Genomic DNA, 22,212 nt, shown 5'->3' with positions numbered 1-22,212 from the left:
TTAGGGCCAAACAGTGCGCTGTCTTGCCTAGGCCATGTTTTTGGGTGGCTATCAATGTATTCTAATGCATTCGGTTTTAGTAGGAGTGCAGGAGTAGCTGCTTATCAACCTTCTCAGTGAAACCCTTTTCAAGATAGCTAGCAAGCTGGGTCCCAAAAGACAGGCAAATATCGATGGTTGAATTTATTTATTTATTCTTGTTGGGGATTGAAATTAGGGCCTCATTAATATTAGACAAGTACTTCTCCAGCCTGTGCACAATCCTGCAGGCACACCCTAAGTAACTGGATGCTTGCTTGAAATCTCCCCCTCTCCCTCTTTTTCCCCATCTCTCTATTCTTACCATCCCTTCCCCTTGCTCTCACTGTCTCAGAGACAAGTTCTTGCTAAGTTGCACAAGCTAGCACAGAACTTGTAATCCTTCTACCTCAGACTCCCAAGTAGCAGGGATTATAGATTTATGCCATCAGGCCTGGCTTCAAATTTAGTTTCAATGAAGCACTCACTTTGAAATGACTGTCTAAATCCAACCTCTAACACAGACGCTCTTCCGCTGAGGTTAAAATAGTATTTTCCATGTTACTATGAAAACGATACATCAGCAGGGTGTTACTGCGGTTCACGGTTGTAATCCTGGCCCTTGGAGGGTGGGAAGAGGGACTGCCTGAGTTCAAAGCTGGCTAGCCTGTGTTACAAAGTGAGATTCTGTCTCAAAATAAAACAAAAAGATAATCTAACTAAAAGGCAAGATATTCTTCTACAGATAGTTAACTGAATGATTCTCATGTAATTTTGTTTTCTTTCTCTGTGTAGCCCTGGCTGATCTGGATCTTACTATGTAGACCAGGCTGGCCTTGAACTCACAGAAATCCACCTGCCTCTGCCTTCTGAGTGCTGGGATTAGAGGCGTGTTCCATCACGCCAAGTAATATTCAAATGTTTTAAGTAAGTATACATATAAATTACTAGTTCACAAAAATTTGTTTAAAAATTTAAAAAGTTCATGAAAATGATATAAAATTTTAGGTTTGTGTATCAGAAAGCAAAATTGAAAGTTAAAACATGTACCTCACTGCAAGCACTCGCTTCAGATACACTAGTACTATCCTGCACTGTCATAAAAATCCTATAGATAACTTATTTAAAAATTCCATTTACAGACATTTTAAAATGCAATGTTAAGTATCAAAGATAAATAAAATATTAACTTAAAAGATTTCATATATGCTTTACATTAATCAGTTAAGAGAAATCAAGGCTTACCATTCACTGCTTTTTCATAATTTTTTCCTAGGTTTATTAAGTTTCGTAGTCCAGGATTGAATTGTTCCACAACATTCTGACAAACAAACATACAAAACAAACAAATTAATAAACAAAAGAGGGAGGGATATCGACATTCTGTCAGTGTGAGGTCTAGAGTTCCTATATAGTAGAATTTATAGATAACAAAGTCTCAAATGCTCATTCATTCATTCATTCATTCAGACAGGGTCTCAGGCCCAGACTAGCCTACTATATATATGACGATGGCCTTGAACTTCTGACCCTCCTGCTTTCACTTCCCAAGTGCTGGAATAATAGGTGTGTATTCACACAATTCACGTGTGGTTCACACAATTTTGGGGATCAAACCTAGGGCTTCATGTATGCTAACTTAGTCCAATCCTCAGCCCACAGAAAATGCAGATGTAAAAATCCCCATGAATTCGATTGTCTGACCGAATGGATCAGCTAGCAAGGTGGATATGATCTGGCAATTTTCAGTTACCCTAAGGGCTACCTAAAATCTGCTAGAAATGGAGCAAGCAGGAGACATTCATATGCCTCCTGGGCCCCATGGGGACTGTGAGCCCGGATGTAGATTGTTCATGGCTGTCACTCTAGCATTAGGAACCTCTGCTAGAGCAGCGAACTCAACTTATTTATAATCAAATGTAATGCTCTGGCTATCAAGTATTTAGAAACTTTAGGGCAATCTTGCTTTCATTTGCCTGAACCTGTACAGTACAGACAACAAGGATTATTCCCAGGGAGCTGGCTTTATGACTAAGAACACGTCAACGTATGGATGCCTGCTCCATGCTGGACCAACAAGTTGCCTCACAGTCATCATTCTAAATGGATCACTTAGGCCTTTCTGCCCGTTCTCCCTTGTATGTAGTATTTGGAGATGACCAAATGATAAAGGATGGAAAACCAGCCAATGTTCAATGCATCAGATGCTTTACACACATCCTGCAGAGGAAAAGGAGGCTCTCCATTAGTAACTGGGAATAGAGGATGTATGACAACATAGAGTTAACCACAGAACGTCCAATCACGTGGTTCTCTCCCTGTTAGTACCACCGTTTTGACTATTCACTTCAGTTTTAGAGAGTGACTTTGGGCTTCCTTTCGTATTCAGGAGGACCTCCTTCCTTCTCTATTATACCCCATCTTTCCTGTGTGATTGACACCTTTCTGGTCAGTTAACAGTATTCACTGTGACTGTAAATACTGGTTACTACAATCAAAGCATGTACTTAAGGTCACATTTCCCTTCTTAGTAAAGCCTTTCGTTTCTCCTAGAATTAATAGGTGGCTTGCCTGTCTTCCCCCTTGCTTCTACGTGTCTACCTTAAGTCCTTTATTATTGTGTGTGTGCAAGAGGGAGGGAGAGGGGGAATGTGAATGTACCAACACACAGAGGGCAACCTGGGGTAGTTGGTTATCCCTGATAGGATATGGGCTCTGGAGAATGAACTCCGGTCATCAGGCTGGGTGGCACTTTCCCACTGTTCTCTGGAACTACTTTTACCTTGGCATTTGTTTGCTGTCTTGCTGGGCAATATAATATACCCATCTGTCTTCCTCAGAATGTTTAAGATGCTGCTCTATTGTCTTTAGCATTCGCTTTCCCTGAAGCCAATGGACTCCCCCCCCCCCCCCGCCCCTGACCTTTTGGGATGTTTGTGTGCATGCTTGTGTGGATGCCAGAGGCCAGTAACAGGTGTCTTGCTCTGTTGTTCCTTACCTTGAGTTTTGAGACATGGTCTTTTATTGAATCTGGAGTTTGCCAATTCAGTTAGACTAGTTGGCCAGCGAGACCCGGGGGATGCACTGGGATGTAGGTGTTTGCAGCAGTGCTTGGGTTTTATGGCTACTGGAGATCTAAACTCAGGAACCCACGGTTGCAAGCAAGCGCTTGACTGACTGAGCCATATCCCCGGCTTCAGACCCTCCCCTTCTTTAAAGCTTAGTTTTAGAAGCTGTCTCTATCCCTATGTTGTAAAATCAACAGTGCCCTCCTCGCTGTGAGTATCTTCTCCATTTATTTTATGAGGTCCTTGGTAGCTTCTAGCCAAGTGGAAAATCAGTCTGTCAGCTCTGGAAAACACTTGCTTTACTTTTTTGTTTCTGATTTCTTTTGGAGCTCAGATGAAGGTTTTATGCTTTCTAGATTTATCTAACTTTACCTTTTCTCTATTTTCCCACTCTTTATTTTTTACACCTGAAAAATATTCTCAACTTTATATCCTAACTCTTTTTTTCTTTTTTTTTTAATTTTTTAAAATTTTTATTTATCTAATGTATATTACAGATGGTTGTGAGCCACCATGTAGTTGCTGGGATTTGAACTTAGAACGTCTGGAAGAGCAATCAGTGAGTGCTCTTAACCACTGAGCCATCTCTCCAGCCCTCTTTTTTTCTTTTTTAAGCATTTGATTTTTGCTTTCTTTTGAGAAAAGGTCTTGTTAAGTAGCTCTGGCTGACCTCAAACTCATGATCCTTCTGCCTCAGCCTTCTGAGCACTGGGATTATAGGTAGGTGTGTGTCATCCTACCTGGTGTTTTTAATTACACCACCACCACAACAACAACAACAACAACAACAACAACAGCAGCAGCAACAGCAGCAATGACAACAATGTATGTGTAATTTTTTCTGAGTGCTTTAGTATCTTAACTCTTCCTTTTTAAAATCACCATGCTGGCCTTTGTTTATGAATGTGGTTTTCCTCTCTTCTGAGGGCTCTAGAATGTTAGTATTCTATTCCAGTTCCCCATGGCATCATCTCCTAGTTATTTATATTTTTTAAACTATCCCTTTGATAAAGGCTTTTTATTCAACCTCTGGTGTTGTTTTGTTTATTCAATTAAAAACCTATCTTATTGTTTTATGTGCATGGGTATTTTGGCTGCATGTATGTCTCTGCACCACATGTGTGTCTGGTAACCACAGAGACTAGAAGAGGGTATTGGACCCCCCACAAGCTGGAGGTAGATGGTTATAAGTTACAATTTGGGCTCTGGAAACAGAACTCCAGACCTTTAGAAGAACAGCCAGTGCTCTTAACTGCTAAGCCATCTCTCCAGACCATTTGTTTGTTTGAGACAAGGTCTCTCAAAGTAGTTCAGGGTGACTTGAAACTCACAATCCTGTGCCAGTTTCAAGAGTGCTGTTTCAAGTATGCAACAGCATGCCTGCCTTTGTGATTATTTACTTATTTAAAAGACAGGGTCTCACTATGTTATCCTGGATGGCCTACAACTCATTATGTACATCAGATGGCCTCTGGGCTGAGATTAAAGGCATATGCCACCATGCTCAGTCGCTTCTGATGATCTTTAAAGGGGATTGTTGGGGGGCTGGAGAGGTAACTCAGTAGTTAAGAACACATATTGCTCTTACAGAGTATCCAAAACAGTTTCCAGTATCTATGCCAGGCAGGTAACAACTGCAGGTAACTCCAACCCTGGGAGATCTGATGCCCTCTCTTGGTCTCTGTTGGCACTTGTGCCCTTGTTGGTGTACACACATGTACATGCTTTTTCTCTTTTTAATAAGTCAGCTCATATTTACAAGTAAAGCCCTTCTTTCTGCTGCAGGGCTGTGGTGCTCGGTGGCTGCTGCTAGTGGCTGTAAGCACATTGTCTAGACAGCAAGTCCATGGGGAGCCTGACTATGGGTAGCACTCAGGGGCATTGTCTACAGAGACATTCCTAATTCCCAATCAGTGGGTAGAAGGGAGAGAAGAACCCAACAGATGGTTAGCCTTTCTGTCAGTCAGGAATGGGGGTTGGGAGCCAGAGTATACTGAACTGGTATCCACTAAATTCTCCTGTGTACTTTTACCTCTGGTGTTTAAAACCCAAGTTCCAACATGTCTTCAGATTATCTCTAGTCTGCAGGCAGAAGAGATCTGTTCTCAGTGGCAACTGGGACAGGGAAGGGAACCTGGTGGTTGAACCACCTTGTATGCATACACACTTCCATTCTAGCCCTTGGCCGCTCAAGTCCTAGGGTGAATGGATGACTTATCCCCAATATTTCCCTACGGATCCTTTGGGTACATGTAAGCCAGCCACCACTCCTCTATTACTCAAAGTTTGTTTCTTTACTTGTTTCCTTCCTTCCTTCCTTCCCTCCCTCCCTCCCTCCCTCCCTCCCTCCCTCCCTTACATGTCTTACGTATCCTAGGCTAGCTTCAGATTCTTATGCAGTCAAGGAAACCCTTGGACTTCAGATCCCACTGTCTTGGCCTTCCGAGTGCTGGGCTTACAGATGCATGTTATCACAATGTCCAGTTTATGGAGTGCTAGGGTAGAGCTCTAGGCTTTATGCATGCTAGGCAAGCACGCAACCAACTGAGCTACACCTCCAGCCACACTACCCAGAGTTTCTTTGGATACTTTTGTCAATAGATGTCTCCCCTTTAGATCTCTGCACTATATACAGATGTGTGTGTGTGTGTGTGTGTGTGTGTGTGTGTGTGTTATTCTATATTGTCATCGTGTCAGTATATTCTCAAAAGGAGGAAAAGACAACCACAAGGGTCACTCTGTTTGGAAGTCCATCCATCTTGTATCACTGAAGCAAGCATCTGTCCTAGGTCTGCAAGTGGCCAAGAATCCCCTGAAGCTTCTGGCCCCCATTCTTCTGATGAACCCTCAGTACCTAGTACCGTATATCTGTAGACACAATGCTATTGTTCTAGTCTCTTCCCCCTTTGTAGATTGTTGTCTATATGCAGGTGAAGGCAGGCACAAGGTAAGACAAGGCCTGTGATTAGACAGTGAAAAAGTAAGGTAGGCACAGAGTTTTAGAGAAAGGAGAGAGAAGAGAAAGGAAGAGTAGAATCAAGATGGAGGAGAAGGACGACCGAGATCTGTGTGGTCTTAAAGGGCCACAGACAGTTATAAATATTTCATGAGGGATGGACTTTTACAGGACAATTATCTTATCTAGGTGGGCAGTTTATATCATTATCAATTTGTTGTGAGTTTATTGTGTGGACGTTTTGTGGAATGAGAATTTAAGATATAAATCTGATTGATAAATTACAAGCTTATTGAATTTTGATTTTAACAGGTTACTGGGAGTTGTGACTATAAGCACAGGGGGATGCTGGGAATGTGAGCAGAGTTGCAGCAAGAGAGCCGAGAGACCGCCTTGGGAACTAGATGGATGGTGAGATTGCTGCAGGGCCCAGAGAGTAGTCAGCGACAGCTTGGGATGGAAACTGGAAACTTAGCGAGTTGGTTGAGATGCAGGCTGACTGAGATGAAAAGAGCCCGCAGATGCCCCGTGGCCTGCTGGAGCCGGCACTAGCATGAGATGGTAGATTCTTTTTTAATATTTACCACTACACCCCTTTAAGCTTTTAATTGTAAAATAGGTTAGGCCTCATAAGGAGCTATTAAAACAATGTATACATGTGGATGCTGCTGAAAGGGCTCAGCAGGTAAAGGCATTTGCTCTACAAGCTGCCAACCTGCGTGTGACTCTGAGACCTAGGAAGAAGGTAAACAACTCTTGAAAGTTATCCTCTGACCTCACACATTCTATGTCATGCACATGCTTACATTCACACCACACACACTCATACACCACACACTTACACCACTCACACACACACTCATGCCACACACTCACACCACACTCACTCATACCACATACACACTGACACACATATACATACACACACACACACCACTCACACTCACTCATACCACATACACAATGACACACATATACATACACACACACACCACTCACACACACACTCATGCCACACACACTCATACCACACACACACACACATGCCACACACACTCATACCACACACACACACACACACACACACACACACACACACACACACACAATGTCCTAGACCTGGTCATTTCCCTAAGCTCCACAGTGTATTCTCAAATCCATTAAAACGCTACTTGTATGGGCTATGACCTTACTTGGATTTCGATTGTGACAATTAAAAATTGGATTTTGACAATTAAAAATATTTTACCTTTTAATCATGTGTTGGATTTTTTTTTTTAACTTAACACAAGCTAAGATTACCTGAGAGGAAGGAACCTCAATTAAGAAAATGCTTCCACAAGATCAGGCCTAAGGCAACCTTTCTAATGCTGTGACCCATTAATACAGTTCTTCATGTTGTGGTGACCTCCAACCATGAAATTATTTTGTAGTCACTTTATAATTGTAATTTTGCCACCATTGTTATGAATTGTAATATAAATATCTGACATGCAACCCCCAAAGGGGTCGTGACCGACAGATTGAGAAACACTGCTCTAAGGCATTTTCTTAGTGATTGGCTGAAGGAGGGCCAAGCCCATTATAGGACCCCTGGGAAAGTGGTCCTGGTTCTATAAGAAAGCAGTTGGAGCAAGCCATGAGGAGTGAGTCAGTCAGCAGCAGTCCTGCATGGCCTCTGTGTCAGCTCCTGCCTCCAGGTTCCTGCCTCGCATGAGTTCCTGTCCTAACTTCCTTCCATGATGAACAGCAATGTGGACGTATAAACCAAATAAACTTTTTCTTTCCCAAATTGCTTTGGTCATGGTGCTTTGTCACAACAGTAGTAATCCTCAGAGCAAACTATGTGTATTTGTGCATCTGTGTGGGTTATGCTCTGGTCTTACAGGCAGCAGGTACTGGCCACTTAACACACGTGCTGGGAGCTAAACTTGGATGCTTTGTCAGAGCTTTCAACTGAGGAGCCGTCTCTCCAGCCCCAGATTTCTGCCAGTCTTTGTATCTCTTACTGCTGTCAGAGAGAGGACGATCTGCATACAATTTTATCTTGTACATGGATCTGCACAGCTATCACTCAACCACTACACAGGATGGTCTGTCCAATCACAGGATGGTCCAATCATCACAAAGATCCCCTCTGTCCCCCTTTCTAGTCTCTCAGCACAGTGCCTTTATCCAACTTGGCAGGTGTATGAATAGCTAGTCCTCTTTTCCGTCTGTCCTAGCTGTGTTTCAAGGTATGGATGTATCCTATTTTGCTTACCAATTTATGCATTTAGGTTGTTACTGGTTTAGAGCTCTTCCAGCTAAAGCTGATTTGAACAATTATGTGCACGTCTGTGTCTGAGCATACATTTATATGTATACAGGATAAATACACAGGAGTTCACTGCTGGGTCACAGGGTAGGTGTATGTTTAACTTTATGAATGCTGCCAGGCCTGCAGGCAAATCAGCCGGGGCACTCTGCCACAACATCAGCAATTAAGGAGAACACAATGATTCTTAAAACCTAACGATTTCAAGGGGACGTGGCTCACTTGGTAGAGCGTTTGTCTAGTAAGCATTTGTCCTGGGTTCTATCTTCAGCACTACAGAAACTGAGCATGCCGGTGCAAATGTGCAATCCCAGCACTTGGGAGGCAGCAGATCAGAAGGTCACAAGTTTACGGCAGTCCCTTATTACACAGGAGCTTGAAACCAGCCTGACATATGTGACTGTTTCAAAACAACGACTGCAAAACTCTCATTAGAAAACAGTCATTTCCTAATTGAAAAATAAAACTATTTTGAATGCAGCATGACTAAAGTTCCTGTAGTATTCTTGTGGGGCTAGGTGTATACAGTAAAAATTAGAGGAGTCCATTACATAGCTAACCTGTCCCATAGCATACAAGCAGCCATATAAAAAACACAAAACAAAACAAAACCTAGATCTGTTCTAAGTATATTATTTGTATAAAATAAGAGAAAAGCATGGTTTGGTTGTGTATGCCTGGGAACATATGTGTGCATGTGCAGGTTCATATATGTGTGCATGCATGTGGAGGCCAGTGATCAAACTTAGGTACCTTTCCTCAAGAGCTATCACCTTGTTTCTTGAGGCTGAGTCTCTCACTGGAACCCAGGGCTTGTCTATCAGGCTAGGTGGCTGCCCAGCAAGCCCCAAGCATCCACATGTCTCTGACAACTGGTGAGTACTGATGCTACAAACGAACACGCCATGCCCAGGCTTTTGTGTCAGTGCTGGGAACCAAACTTAGCTTGTTATGCTTGTGAGCAAGCACTTTCCAAATGACCTATCTCCTCGAGCTTCTTAATCTGTTTTTCTTTTAAATTAGCCCTGGCTGGCCTGATATTCACTATGCAAACCAGGCTAGCCTTGAGCTCAGAGATCTGTCTGCCTCTGCCTCTCAAGTGCTAGGATTAAAGGTGTACATCACCATATTTGACTCATAATTTGATTTAAAAAAAACTCTTGAAATACTTTATAGCTCTAACATTGATGTTATGATGTTATGATGAGCATTGAACACCACACACGAATCACTGTTTATACATAGTCTTAGCTAAAAGGCCAAGAAATGAGAATCACTCTCTAAATAATTCATAGGCTTTAACTGAGATTTAAGACTATACAACCAGCTTTGAAGAGAACTAGAGTTCTTAAGCGAGAAAAGTTCAACATGTTGTTTAGTTCTTTGAATATTTAGGTTTAGGTACAGAAATGTTGGCCCCTTCCAACCATGGAAAATCCATTTCTATATTGGCTCTTGGCCATGAGTTGCATTATTTTAGCTGAAGTACAAGTTATTTTTAAACTGAAGAACAAAAAGGCAACCCTGTCTTTGTACAGTGAAGTCTGGAAGATGTTACGGCAGCAGGCAGCTCATGCACTGTGGGTTGAATGGGCCCTATGTTTTAGGAAGGCAGTCACTGGGTCAAAGGCCAGGGCTGTGGCCAGGCTTGCTAAGACCTGAGCTATGGCGCTGTCTACAACTGGAGGTTATTAGCAGGAAAGATCAACTCCATTTCTAGTTTGGAGGGAAAAACAGAAGACTTAAGAATGAAATGGATGGAAAAGATACAAATGGGTCAAGAAACACTACTTTTGTTTGAAAGAAAAAAAAATCTTATATGTATCCACCACCAGTTCCTACTCGCCAATTCGTATAAACTATCAAACCAGTTTCCACTAGAATGGTTCCTTTCCATTCAGTAAGTGTCTACCTACTGTTACAATATAAAGTCTGGGTTAATGTATTGGCAATGTTAATCTGCTTGTGATAAATCTGATGTGAAGAGGTTTGGTTCTATCCAAAAACCAAACCAAAATGAAACAAAAAACCCAAACCAATCAAACAAAAAGCCCTCAGCAGCTTTGAAGAGTGGTTGTCTGTTTGAGATGAACTGCGGTGATGTTACACATATGCAGTCCTAGTGACTCGGGATGCTGAGGCAGGCGGGAGGCTCAGGAGATCATTCTGAGCTAGGCAGGCAGTTTAAGGACACCCTGAGCAACTATGCCTTGAAATTTAAAAAAAAAAAATTGTCTGGTGGTAGTGACACACCTCAAATCTCAACATTCAAGAGGGAAAGGCAGGCAGATCTCTGAGTTCAAGGTCAGCCAGGTCTGGTGAGTTTCAGGATAGCCAGGGCTACACAGAGAAACTGTCTCAGGGGGAAAAAAGTTTCTAAGGCTGTTTCTTTACATAACCAAGGGCAAATTGTTTGATATTTCATTACTTTGTCTTTTGCAATTAAAAATGCGAGTAATATTTACAGAAGATAATTGTTAAATAGTTTACAAGTCTCTAAACAAATGCCAAGTTCTACAGCTTGGAATTTTATGTCATTTTATACAAACCCTTGTATGAATCGAGATAAAAGTTAAAGTTGTATGGCAGGCACATCTGTGACAAGAGTTAACTGAGGCACTCTGAGACAGGCTTCATTTGGAGAAAGCTTGGCTTCCTTCTTCCTTGAGTGTCACTGGAAGCTGCTGTCTCTGTCCTAACCTTGCCAATATTTGAATACCTCCTCGGCCTAGGGGAAAGTATTAGAAGCAAATTTGGCAAAGAGACAACTGCTTGAGGGCCAACAGGTGGCCAGAAGAGTCACGTTGTTCATGCTTGTCATGGATGTAGAACACAAGCCTGCTTAAGGAAACTCGGAAAACTGAGATGGGGCTTTGGAGCATTAAGCTTGACCAGAAACACTTATTTGAGCCAGCTTTGGTGATAGGTGCCTGTAACTCCAACACTTAGGGGGCTGAGGCCGGAAGATTGAGAGCTGGAGGCCAGGCTAGATCCCGTCTCAAAAAGCAAAACAAAACAAAAACTTTATTCAAATATGTAAACTCAAAAAATCCTCTCTGTTGCTAGGCTTAGTGACGCACGCCTTTATTCTCAGCATTTGGGAGGCAGGGGCAGGCAGAGTTCTGTGAATTCCAGGCCAGCCTGGTCTACAAGTGTTCCAGGACAGCCAAGGCAGAGAAGCCCTGTCTCAAAACAAAACAAAATGAACAAAAAAAAATTTTTTTTGGCTCCCATAAGTCTACACTGTCTATTGTACTATCTATCAAATGGCATTATATGTACTTTGTGTTGTCTGTAATCTGTAACATGTCATCCTAGAAGCAACAGAACTTCAAGTGCTGGAGACAAGATAGATCCACTTTGAATAAGGAGGGATTAACATCACCTCTGTGAGCCTTAGTCTGTTTTACAGTGAGATAGTGATAGTTTTTATTTTCTAAGAAGTATGAAGGCTGAACGTGATAATCTAGCACTGTGGAACTCCTATTCGTTTTACTACGTATTGTTTCTGCAGTTCTGTGATCAAACCCAGAGCCTGAAGCATGCTAGTCAGACACGCTGACCCTGAGCCCCACCCCAGCTCTAGGGAGCACTTAGACACTCTCCATACTTGATGCTTGGTACACGCTGAATCAACTGCGATTAATATTGCAAGAGCAGAGCTCTAAAACTGGTCGGTCTTCAAACAGATGGCCATTCCTGTCTACTGGGGACTCTCTAGGTAACACGGAAACAAATAGATCGGCTCTCCCACCTCAAAACCTCATTATCAGGATTGAGAGGTCATGACCACGAAATATCCAGAGAAGAAGCCAACCACAGAAAATTGAAGGTTTCGATTCGTTTATTAATAGATTTGGAATACCTGTTAGTACTCATGGAGTTAGAATCCTGGCTCTATACCCAACATTTGGCTTGGATCTTGTTTGGGCCTCACTCATGGTTATCAGTTTCCCATTTTACAGATGAGATTCAGAAACTCTGAGGCAATACGTCTTAAACCAGTAAACATCCAGTGGCAGCAAGAGGTCTCGCTACCAACTTTGGCACTCGCCCTGGTGCCTCAGTAACTTACTTCTTCAGGTGTGCTGTGAAACGCACTGGGACAAAAATGCCTCATGATGTCAGAGCACTGCGCCATGAGAAAATAAGGAAATAGCTACTGTTGTTTTTATATTTTCTTAGATTCTTACTACCCATTTATTTTTTTTTTTGGTGACAGTAATTAACCTTCCAATAGCTTCTGAGTTATTTCTGATCTCTTTCTATTTTTGTTTCTCATTTAAAAAAAACAAAAAACAAAAACAAAAAACAAGGAGAAAGAAAAAAGAATCTGGAACCAGCAGGATGGCTTTGTAGGTAAAGTTGCTTGCTGTCAAGCCTGCTGACCAGAATTTAAAGAACCTACAGGGTAGAAGGAGAGAACTGAAACCTACAAGTTGTCCTCTAATCTCACACACTTACAGATAACTACACGTTTTTTGTTTTGTTTTGTTTTGTTTTGTTTTTAAAAAGTATAAAAGAAAAAAAAAAAGGAACTCAGTCACTTATCCTGACAGGAATTATTAACTAAAGGCCAGCACTGTCTTCATGGGCCTGTTGGCCGAAAGCTTCTACACCACTGCAGACAACATCACTGTATGCCCTAACGACCCCCATTAACTCCACAGAGAATCTGCAATCAAGATGGCCGATGACTTTCTAATCTATGTCTTATATCTTTATATATGCACATGTTTAGTCCTGATTGAGATGTTTTTGCTTTATTGAAACAATACTTAAATGAGAAACATTTGTGGTATGACCAATTCATTTCACTCTTCTCTTTTCCTCTGTATTAAAAGTTATGCTTCTGAGGCCTGGCCACATGGACAGTATCTCACGGTTACAGTGCTAGGTGTCCCCTAGATGAGCTACAGTAGTGTAGTGTGAGTCAACTCCGAGAGACTGCCACACAAGTATTTTGCAGAAATGGTTACTATATGCTAACAGATGGCAAATGCAATTCTGGGTGGGCGGATGCCATCTAATCAGCTGAAAGGCCTGAACAAAAAGCCTGAGGTGTTCCTGTGATACTTGGGAACCACATCACCTTCTAGCCCAACACAGGACTCACTCACCCCTCCTACAGTCACAAAAGTCAACTTCCAAAAACATTCTGTTCTCCCCGTTGTTTGGTTTCTCGCCCTGTAAAATGGGCTGGCCTCAAACTCAGAAATCTGTCTGGTTCTGCCTCCCAAGGGCTGGGATTAAAAGCATCCCGGCACTGCCTGGCTAACATTTCACACTTTTTAATGGACACACATACAAATATATACATATAAAAGCATGCATTTTGTCCATCTATTTCTCCACTGAGAGGAAGTTGATTCTTAAAGCTTGTGCAACCTCAATTGTGCAGTAATAAACTGAATTCCTCCTGTATGCAGAGTAAGAATTTATTTGAAAACAGAATACCTAAGACATAGAGTATGTGATGTATTTTATATTACATATTACTAAAGAAGAAAGAGGATGCAGGAATTTATACTTCCATAACTTTTATATACAAAAAATACTATATTATCCAAACATCTTTGCCAATATTTTTTATTACTATCCTGTCTGTCTGCTCGATAGGTAAAGGGCAAGACCTCTACAAAAGTACCATAAGCTATTTCTAATTTCAGTCTTAAAAGTCTCTATATGTAATGGCCGCAGTTATATCCCAGTAGAGTGCTTGTCTTACATACATTGAGGTTCTAGGTTTGAACCTCAGCACCCAAAAATAAAAAAAGAACAAAAAACAAAAGCAACCTCTCCCTCCTCCAAGACTACTCATCTAAAAACATCTATTCAGAAGAAGAAACACAATATAGGACAGATCCTGGGGGCTGGGGATTTAGCTCAGTGGTAGAGCGCTTACCTAGGAAGCGCAAGGCCCTGGGTTCGGTCCCCAGCTCCGAAAAAAAGAACCAAAAAAAAAAAAAAAAAAAAAAAAAAAAGACAGATCCTGGTAAAATTGAACGGATTTATCTTTAGTTCTCATGTTTGACTTTTCTCTTTTTAGCATGAGGGAGGGATACTTCAAACCGGCCCCTTCTCTGCAAATGAACTACACACTCCCCCAGCCACTGTGTTCCAGGTCCTTCATAAGCTGCAGACCTCAAAGAGCCAAACCCGTTCCTCCATAGGGAATATCACTTGCTCTTCCCAGTGAAGGCTCTGGCTCTGAGCAGCAGGCCCACCGGGTCTCAGCTCAGTTCTGATACCTACCCCAGCCCTCTTTCCCACAGCAGCAGCAACTGCAGCCTCCCTCTCTCCTTGCTTGTTCCTGGATCTCTCTTCAAGTGCTGGTTGTTACCAAACATGGTATTACCCATCCGTCGACTCCCCTGACACCTTACTTGAAAGCACACATGGATTAAGGTCTAGGGGCTGAGTTTAAGCCCCACTGCAATGCTGTCACCGGGAAGGGAACGGGAGCAGGGCCAGCTCTCAGTGTCCCACAGTGAATGAGACGGCAGTTTTGGAAGTCTGTATATAGATATATATGTGTGTGTTCATGCTGGATATGATGCTTGCTGTCCCTTTAGCTCCACATTTGAACACAGTGCTATAGACACAATGGCCCAGTGGGCCAATTAGCCATGGAGATCAAGCGTGAGGTAATGGGGCCAGTGCTAGCGACTTCATTAACGCAAAGTAAAAGCTTCACTAGAGAACCATAAAAGTCACAAGGCCCCGCCCTCTGTCTACTAAGGTTAACAGGCTTGCAAAATCTAAAAATACCAGAGTTTTTCTTGAATTTTGCTTCCAAACCCTGTGTCCTTCCTAGCTGTCATTTAAATCACCTTATTATCTAGGCAATAATGTGACTCTTAAAAAAGAGCACCTTATTAGAAACCATCCAAATGTCCACCAACTACTGAATATAAAGACGAAATGTGGTATTTCCATACAATGCAATATTACTCTGTCATTAGAAGGCATTATGTAAGACACAGACTCCAGTATGGATGAATCCCATCATGTTCAGTAAAGAAGCCAGTCACAAAACACCACATATTGGGCTGGGGAGTCAGCTTCATGGTATAACATCTATCTAGCATGGAGGCCCTGGTTTCAGTCTGCAGCACCAGAGAAAAAGAGAAGGAGGCAGGGACATTGCCATTTATATCTATATGAAGCAAAGACAAGGTCTCACTATAGAGCCTGGTTGGCTTGGATCTCACTATGTTTCCCACAATGGCCTCAAACTTGCAGTTCTCTTCTCTTGGCTTCTAGGGATTCGTGCTGGGATTACAGGTGCTCACTCCCAAGCCAGGCCAGAAAGGACATCTCTATAGAGAAAACAGTTGCCTAGAGTTAGAAATAAAAAAAGGAAGGCCAGCAAATAGGCTGAAGAGAGTGCACACTTTGAGTGAGTGAATTCTATATAAATTGTAACTCCACAAAGGCTTAAACAAAATAACACAGTAAAAAAAGAAGCAAACACAAACCCCTCGGGGGATAGGGGATAGATGGTTCAGAGGGTAAGGCACTGGCCATGAAGCCTGACAACCTGAATTAAATTCTCTGGAACCCACATGGAGGAAGGTAAGAAATGATCCCTGAAAGTTGCCCTCTGACTTCCATATATGCATCTGGCACATGCAAACCCCTCACTGCGTAAATATCAAAAACAAGAGAAACTGATAGCTTAAAAAAGTAAAATCACTTTGACTATTAAGGATTCACTCTATATCCTAGTTGTTATGGGTGGCGGAGTGCATTTGCTTATTCCTTGGTTGTGTGGCTAAACAGTCCACATACAGACAGACGATCCAGCTGGTGTGTGTGTGTGTGTGTGTGTGTGTGTGTGTGTGTGTGTGTGTGTGTGTGTGTGTGGAGAGAGAGAGAGAGCAGTGTGTGTGAGAACAATGTGTGTGTGTGTGTGAGAGAGAGAGAGAGAGAGACAGAGAGAGAGAGAGAGAGAGAGCGCACAGAGAGAGCTTGAGCACAGTGTGTGTGTGTGTGTGAGTGAAAGAGAGGCAGGGTGGGGGGTGGGGGTGGAGCCTGCACGTGCATGACAACAACCTCAGGCATTCCTTAGGTGCTGTCCCACCTCATCCCTTCATTTAAACAGTGTGTCATTTGCCTGGGGCTCATGATCAAGCTAGACTGCTGGTCAGAGAGCACCAAAAATCTATCTGTCTTTGCTTCCCCAGGGCTGGAATTAGAAGTGTGGGCCACCATGCCTGCATTTTTTTTTTTTAAATGTGTGTTCTGGGGATCAAACCTAGACTCGAATGCTTGCCTTTTGAGCTATTTTCACAGTTCAAGTCAGATGTCTCAAGATGAGGTCACCCACACACTGGTTTAGGATGAGCAGAAAGTATTGTCAGTCTCTAAAGTGTTTATGCCCATGTCGATCTCTGCCGCAACTGCATCTTCCAGAGCAAAAATCAATTTGGCCCATTAGCAAAAGTGATAAGGCATCCATTTTGAGGCAGATCTGCTGGATTAGCATCTGTCTTTCCAGCTATGGGCGGAGAAGGTGTTTAGCAGACATTTGCTTCCAGGAAAATATAACCTTCTACGTCCTTCAAAAAGGGAATTTCCACAGGAAATATTCAGCCACAGAGAAAATCTTCCATTGACCATTCATAATGACGCCAACAACATTTCCCCTTCTTCCATAAACCAGGTTTTGGTTACACAGAATTACTTCTGCCAGAGTAATCCTCAGGGTACAAAGGTCATGTAGGAGGGCCTATAGGCTCACGTGGATCTGTCTCGAGCCACACCACACCGCCTGAGTGAAAAGAAGCTACTGGGACGGTGGACAGTGAAGCACAGGAACAGCCCCTCTGTTTGGTTGTAGAAGAATGTTATTGGCACTTAAGGAAGCACCTATTAGGTCCTGTGATTCCCAATAATCAATCAAGAATCAGGTCACCCAGAAAGCAAGGCCTATACTGTCAGGTTCAACCCAGTTTCTATGAACTTCTAGTTTGGGGATGAGTATATAGTTCAGTTGGTAGAGAACTTGCATAATACCAGGCCTTGTCCGACTACAGAACACAAGTGTGGTTAGTGCTGTAGGCCTCTAATTCCAGCACTTGGGAAGTGGAGGCAGTAAGAGCAGGGATTCAAGGCTAGCCTTTGCTACGTGAAGTCACCCTGGGCTACCTGAGAACCTGCTTTAAACAAACACAATGATCAGATTGCTGTGAGGTATTCCCTACTTGTTTAGACAGCATGGACTTGCCTGAAGCTAAAGCACAACAAAACCAACAGAAAGGCTCCTCCACCATAGAAGTAGGACTGAGAAGGCTGTCCTACCTTTGGAGTAAAATTCTTTTTTCAGAGCTGGGGACTGAACCCAGGGCCTAGCAAGTGCTCTACCACTGAGCTAAATCCCCAACCCTGGAGTAAAATTCTTAAGGTTTCTAAGAAAATTATTTTTCAGAGCATTAAAATCAGCATGCTATAATCTAGGTTCTCAATTATTAAAAACAAAACCCCACAGGAGATGTGGAGGTGCGTATCTGTAATTCCAGCACTAAGGAAATAAAGGAGGTGAGAAAATCATGGCACACTCAAGGCTGCATATCTATAGTGTGAGTTCCAGGAGTTAGGGATACTGTAAGACCCTGTCTAAAAACAAAGAAAAAGGCTGGTGAGACAGCTCAGCAGGTACAGGTGCTTACAACCCGAGGACCTAAGTTTGACCCCTGGGATCCACATGGTCCACGGAGACGCTGTCCTCTGATAACACACACATACGTGTGCACCCATGTAAGTGCATACACACGGGCATACTTCTGTTCACACATATGATTTAAATGAAAAGCAAGAGCAACCAGGAAAACAAACAAACATGGAAGGATACAGAGTCAGCTGTGGTGGTGCATGCTATATTGACAACGCTTAGGAGACTGAGGAAGGAGAATTGAGAGCTCAAAGCCAGCCTGGGCCAGTGAGGCAGGTCCCCCACGCCAAAAATTAAATAGCCAAGGTAACTTGGAGAGGCAAGCATGGGTATTCTGACTTCATAGCCATCTGAGGTAAAGCAAAGAATAAAAACAAACAAACAAACAAACAAACGACTGACACCTTGTTCAAAGACTAGAAAATTGCATTCTACTTCAAATATTAGAGTTCAATATTTGTGTCAGAGAAGTATTATTCTAAGCTTCTTCCCCCATGATTCAAGTACAGGTGACTATACTAAGTTTTAGTTTAGAAGATTCACTAATGCTACGTAACTACATATAACTATAACTATATATTTGGTCCACTGGTCAGGGAATTTGAACCCTGCTCCAGACTTCGGCCAACTTTTAGAGTATGGACTTCAGAGAGAGGATAATAGTATCTATGACTAAAATAAGAACTACTCAAACCTCCAGCTACAACAGTAGTCTCTACTATTGCTTGACTTGTAGAGGTTTCCTTTGAAAGAAGGAGAGCGCAAAGCTTCCCTGTCTAAAGTACAGTATTGCCAGTTAGACAACTTTGAATGCGAAGCTAACATTTCAACCAGAATCTGAAAATGTGCTTTTGCTTCTGGTATTTTCCAGAAATAAAAATAAACATGAGAATGAATGGATTGGGGCAAAACTGGAGAATGTGTGCACTTAAATTTCATTCTACTAACTCCATAAAGTTCTCCCATTGAGATATTTAAAACACCATTAAAAACTAGACAATTGTGTAACCTTTATCAGAAGCCCACATCAAGCTTGGCACTATGCTAGTCCATTCATCTACAAAGATGAATGAAGAGAGCTATGTGGCCTGAGAGAGAGATAGGCATGAAAAATACAAAGGCCATCCCCAGATGGAGGAGAAAAACAAAAAAATGCAAAAGCTGGGCTGGGAGATGGTTCTTGTGGTGCAAGAAAGAAGACCTGAGTCTGGGGGGTTGGGGATTTAGCTCAGTGGTAGAGTGCTTGCCTAGGAAGTACAAGGCCCTGGGTTTGGTCCCCAGCTCCGGGGGAAAAAAAAAAAAAAAAGAAAAAAAAGAAGACCTGAGTCTGAACCCCCAAAACCAACGTGAAAGCTGGCTGTGTGGTGCAGGCATCTGGAATCCCAGTGGACTCCTTTGAGGAGACAGGAGGTAGAGACAGGAGAGTTCCTGGAAGCTTCCAGGCCAGCTAGCTTGGCCTACACGGTAGCAAAGCCAGAGACCTGTCCCAAATGAGGTGAAAGGTCAGGACAAACACGGGAGGCTGTCCTCTGATCTCCACATGTGTGCTGTGACAAACACACACTAGACTCATTCACATGCACAAGCACAAATATTTTAAGTGTTATTCACATATCATTTTGACATGCAAATAGTTTTGAAATATATAATTTTATTATATAGAAAAGGCATATATGGGGGCCAGTGAGATGGCTCAGTCAGTGAAGGGGCTTGCCACTAAGCTTGATAGCCCTGATAACCTGAGTTTGATCCCTGAGACCAACAAGCTGGCAGAAGAGAACCAACTCCAGAATATTATCCTCTAACTTCTAAAATGTGTCATAGCATACACATATACCCCCAAGTAATTTATTAAGAGGCAGACATTAGAGGTTGGGGATTTAGCTCAGTGGTAGAGCGCTTGTCTAGGAAGCGCAAGGCCCTGGGTTCGGTCCCCAGCTCCGAAAAAAAGAACCAAAAAAAAAAAAAAAAAAAAAAAAAGAGGCAGACATTAAAGGAAAGATAATTGCATAATTCTTGGGTCTGGAGAAACTTCCAATGAAGATACACTCTGCAGGAGTGTATTAGACCCTGTGCTTAAGTGGCCTGTCTGCCCTGCAAGCTTGCTGCTTGTCTTTTCTGCTCGCTGTTTTAAAAAGGTTATGTCCTGGGATAGAAAGCAAGCAAAAAGCCAGGCATGGCTTTAATCTCAGCACGCAGGAGACAGAGGCGGGAGGATTTCTGCAACCTCCTGGCCAGCAAGAGTGGCAGACTGTTAAAAACAATGGATCTGCAGGAAATGCTGGTTTATGTGCTGGGCTGAAATCTGTTTAGAAATTCCCCCCAAGTACTTCAGAGCAACAGGAACCTTATCGGATCAAAGTATGCTCGCTTCACACAAGCACCGTTTGCTGTTTGAAGATTCCCAGCTCCTTCCAAATACCATGTCTATCTACAGAGTAAGTCTACTGAGTCCCTGTCAAAGAGAAAGATCATTCTAACGTGCATTAAAATTGCACTCCTTGTAATCAGAGGAAAATAAATCGATAACCAAATGATTTTTAAGGCAGTTCATGATCTTATATTCTCAGACGGAAGGACGAGGAATAAAAATCTCTTTTAAATGTATGCTTTCTTAGATGCATGTGTATGCACGTGGGCCTGAGTGTGGGTGTGTTCATGTCAATATGGCTACCACAAAGATCAGAGGGTGTTTTGTTTGACCCCCTGGATCTGGAGGTCCAGGTGGTGGTGAGCTACCAGTGTGGTCGAAGGAAACTGAACTCGGATCCTCCACAAGGGCATTGTGTAGTCTTAACCATGGAGCCCTCTCTACTGCCCCTAAAGTGTATAATTTTTGTGTCCCATCTAGTTCTTTGAATATCTAACTTCTGGAGAACATCTGAACTGCCTTTAAACAGGTAACTCTTCTGAAACATCATCATTTCCTTTTGTCCAATTCAGAAACAAAACGAAGTCCAAAGAAATGAATAAACAGATGGTCTGGGCCTAGGCCTGGGAGCCCAGCTATCAGAAAACTGAAGCAAGAGGATCTTGAGTTCAAGGACAGCCTAGGCAATTTAGTGAGACCCTGCCATGAAAGAAAAAGCAAAAAAAGAGGCTGGAATGCAGCTCAAGGAGTCGAACACCTGCAAATGTGACGCGGGAGTAAATTCTGCCTAGCATGGAGGAGGCTGTCATCCACAGTACTACAAAGTTGAAAAGTAAAAAAGAAGAGATAAAGATAAAGAAGGGAACAGAATGGCAGTGAGCGCTCCTCTGGGACAGGTCAAGGAAGCCATCAGTAGCCGAGGGCAGGCCAAGGCCGAGGGCTGGAGCTGGGAGAGTGACACACCGGCAATGTTGTTCTGTCATTAGCTATACAGACCACACTGCTTTATTCTCCACTGTGGTTTCTGGTGGTGACCACAGAGCCTGGGCACAGCTGGGGTCCTTCAGAAAATAGCTGAAGGAAGTGTGGATGCTCGTGGCAAGCCTGGCAGACGCGTAACAGATAACAGGTGCTTGAAACTAGGCAGTTGTTTACGATCACCACTGTCTCAGGCCCCTCAGTAAGAAGACAACTGTGACAACTGTACTCACAGGGATGTGACAGGTACCAAGCTCCAGTGTTCATTTTACTTACAGTTGTGTGGAAGCCGGCTTGTGTGCCTGTACACTGTGGGGCCAGAGAGGATGGGCTATCTTGTTCTAGCTCTGTCTTCTTCCCTGGAGACAAGGCCTGAACCTGGAGCTAGGTTAGTGGCCAGCAGTTCCTGCCATTCTCCTGCCTCTAACCTGCTGCAGTTGTTATAGGCAATTGTGTAGCCATGCCCAGGTTTTTCTTTGGGAGCTGAATTAGAACTCAGTTCCCCATGCTTTCACAACAAGCTGTCTTACCCATTGAGCCATTTCTCCAGACCATATTTTTATTTCTAGGACATCATGCATGCAAATGATCTATCGTGAGCCACACCTCCAGACAAACAGTCAAAGTTTCATTAAAAAATAAAATAATCATAACAATAAAACTTAAGTATAAGGAATTATCGTTGCTATCTTTCTGGTTTGTTATTTGAGGATATTTTCTGGTCAGGAGTAAACTGTCCATTACCCACAGACTCAGGAGTCAGTGTCTGATAAGCATCTGCAAGGGACAGGATTGTTGCCTGTACCTTTCTTAGTAAGCCAGAGGGTC

The 22,212-nt window shown here is 42.7% G+C and overlaps 1 protein-coding gene across 4 annotated transcripts in view; it reads right to left on the bottom strand.

The window, feature by feature from the left end:
- The window catches only part of Baiap2l1 (BAR/IMD domain containing adaptor protein 2 like 1), an 89,513-nt gene that overhangs the window by 56,221 nt on the left and 11,080 nt on the right, over nt 1-22,212 (bottom strand). For 2 of the 4 annotated variants that reach the window (XM_017598315.3, NM_001034140.1), the window contains exon 2: nt 1,264-1,339. The exons of the other annotated variants lie outside the window; for them this stretch is intronic. In XM_017598315.3, coding sequence (XP_017453804.1) covers nt 1,264-1,339 — 76 coding nt within the window. The remainder of the gene's footprint in view (nt 1-1,263; nt 1,340-22,212) is intronic. 4 annotated transcript variants of the gene reach the window in all.

Source organism: Rattus norvegicus, chromosome 12 (genome assembly GCF_036323735.1).
Source record: "Rattus norvegicus strain BN/NHsdMcwi chromosome 12, GRCr8, whole genome shotgun sequence".
Classification (NCBI taxonomy): Eukaryota; Metazoa; Chordata; class Mammalia; order Rodentia; family Muridae; genus Rattus; species Rattus norvegicus.
Note: the sequence above shows the minus strand (reverse complement) of the source record. Positions and strands in the feature narration are given on the sequence as shown.